This window comes from Scylla paramamosain, chromosome 9, assembly GCF_035594125.1.
Source record: "Scylla paramamosain isolate STU-SP2022 chromosome 9, ASM3559412v1, whole genome shotgun sequence".
Lineage (NCBI taxonomy): Eukaryota > Metazoa > Arthropoda > Malacostraca > Decapoda > Portunidae > Scylla > Scylla paramamosain.
Genome location: NC_087159.1, coordinates 17,582,501 through 17,583,920, shown reverse-complemented (window position 1 = coordinate 17,583,920; position 1,420 = coordinate 17,582,501). Strand labels below are relative to the sequence as shown.

At 40.6% G+C, this 1,420-nt stretch overlaps 1 protein-coding gene across 1 annotated transcript in view; it reads right to left on the bottom strand.

Moving 5' to 3' along the window:
* Positions 1 to 920: 920 nt before the first annotated feature.
* The window catches only part of LOC135103257 (uncharacterized), an 8,547-nt gene continuing 8,047 nt past the window's right edge, over positions 921 to 1,420 (bottom strand). Inside the window, exon 6 of the mRNA XM_064009302.1 lies at positions 921 to 983. Within this exon, the coding sequence (XP_063865372.1) occupies positions 921 to 983 (63 nt within the window). The remainder of the gene's footprint in view (positions 984 to 1,420) is intronic.

The following is a 1,420-nucleotide window of genomic DNA, read 5'->3' as shown; positions in this document are numbered from 1 at the left end:
TCTCTAGTACTGAATTTTTCGTTCAAACATTTGGTAAAAACTCTACCTCGGATGATTCACAGCTTGTTCCTCCCTCTCCTCCACCCTCCAACTACTTCATGTTACCTGTGAAGATCCTTTGCAGTGATGTTTTTCCATGCCCTCGCTAGTATTAATCCTCGGAAAGCTTATGGCATGATGGAATCCCTCCTATTGTTCTACGAAACTTTGAACCCGTGGTTGCACCTTGCCTAGACAAACTCTTCCAACTACTCGTATATCCATCAACATCTACCTTCATAATGAACAATGTTTGTTCCTGGGGAGGTGGGTCATTGTGGTCAGTGTATTAGGTACATAACGAATAACGCCAGATATCTGGGTCAGTGGGGTCAGTGCCTTGGGTGATGTTAGAGTATGAATTTTTATACCATAGTTTTCTCTCTTTTTCCTTCTTTCCTCATACACAGCGTGGAAGGCAGGTTGAGGTCAGCTTGGTTTCCATATAATTTTTCATCTGTATTTCTTCCTCCCGTAGCTGTGCCATGAGAACCACGCTGAGTTCAGCATCGTTCTCAAGGTTCGGTATGGGAAATGAGTTGTTGCTGTACACACACACACACACACACACACACACACACACACACACACACACACACACACACACACACACACACACAGATATATATATATATATATATATATATATATATATATATATATATATATATATATATATATATATAAACTTATGGTGACACCTATATATGTATGCATGTTCTATCATGATATGCTGTATTAGTACTATCATGTATTATATAATTCTCTAACATATGTAACAACTGAATTAGAAAGAGTTCCTGTACTGAATAGCTGGTCACCATGTTAGCAAGCAGAAGCTGGCGGACGGAGTGCCAGTAAGTGAGCCGCATATAGAGGGCTCAAGAGTGTTCCAAGCCATACGTGGCATTGCTGTACACACTTGTATCTAAGGAACCAACAGACTGTTAAAGCCACAATTTGTTTGTCAAAATATACTGGCAGAGCTCCTGATCCTTCACACACACACACACACACACACACACACACACAGAGAGAGAGAGAGAGAGAGAGAGAGAGAGAGAGAGAGAGAGAGAGAGAGAGAGAGAGAGAGAGAGAGAGAGAGAGAGAGAGAGAGAGAGAGAGAGAGAGAGAGAGAGAGAGAGGCTGGAGCGAGATTCACACGTAGGTGAATAACATTATATCTGACTATAACATTTCTGTAACACTGGTGGCAGCGGTGGGATGAAACAAACCACGTCAGGTGTACTGTCCTGGGTCAGTGGAGTTAGTACCCTTTCACATGTAATTAATGCATTCAAATACCAATCCTGTAGCACTTTACTTTTCACTGATTAATCTTTTCTTTTCTTTTATTTCTATAAATTGACATTTTTCTTAT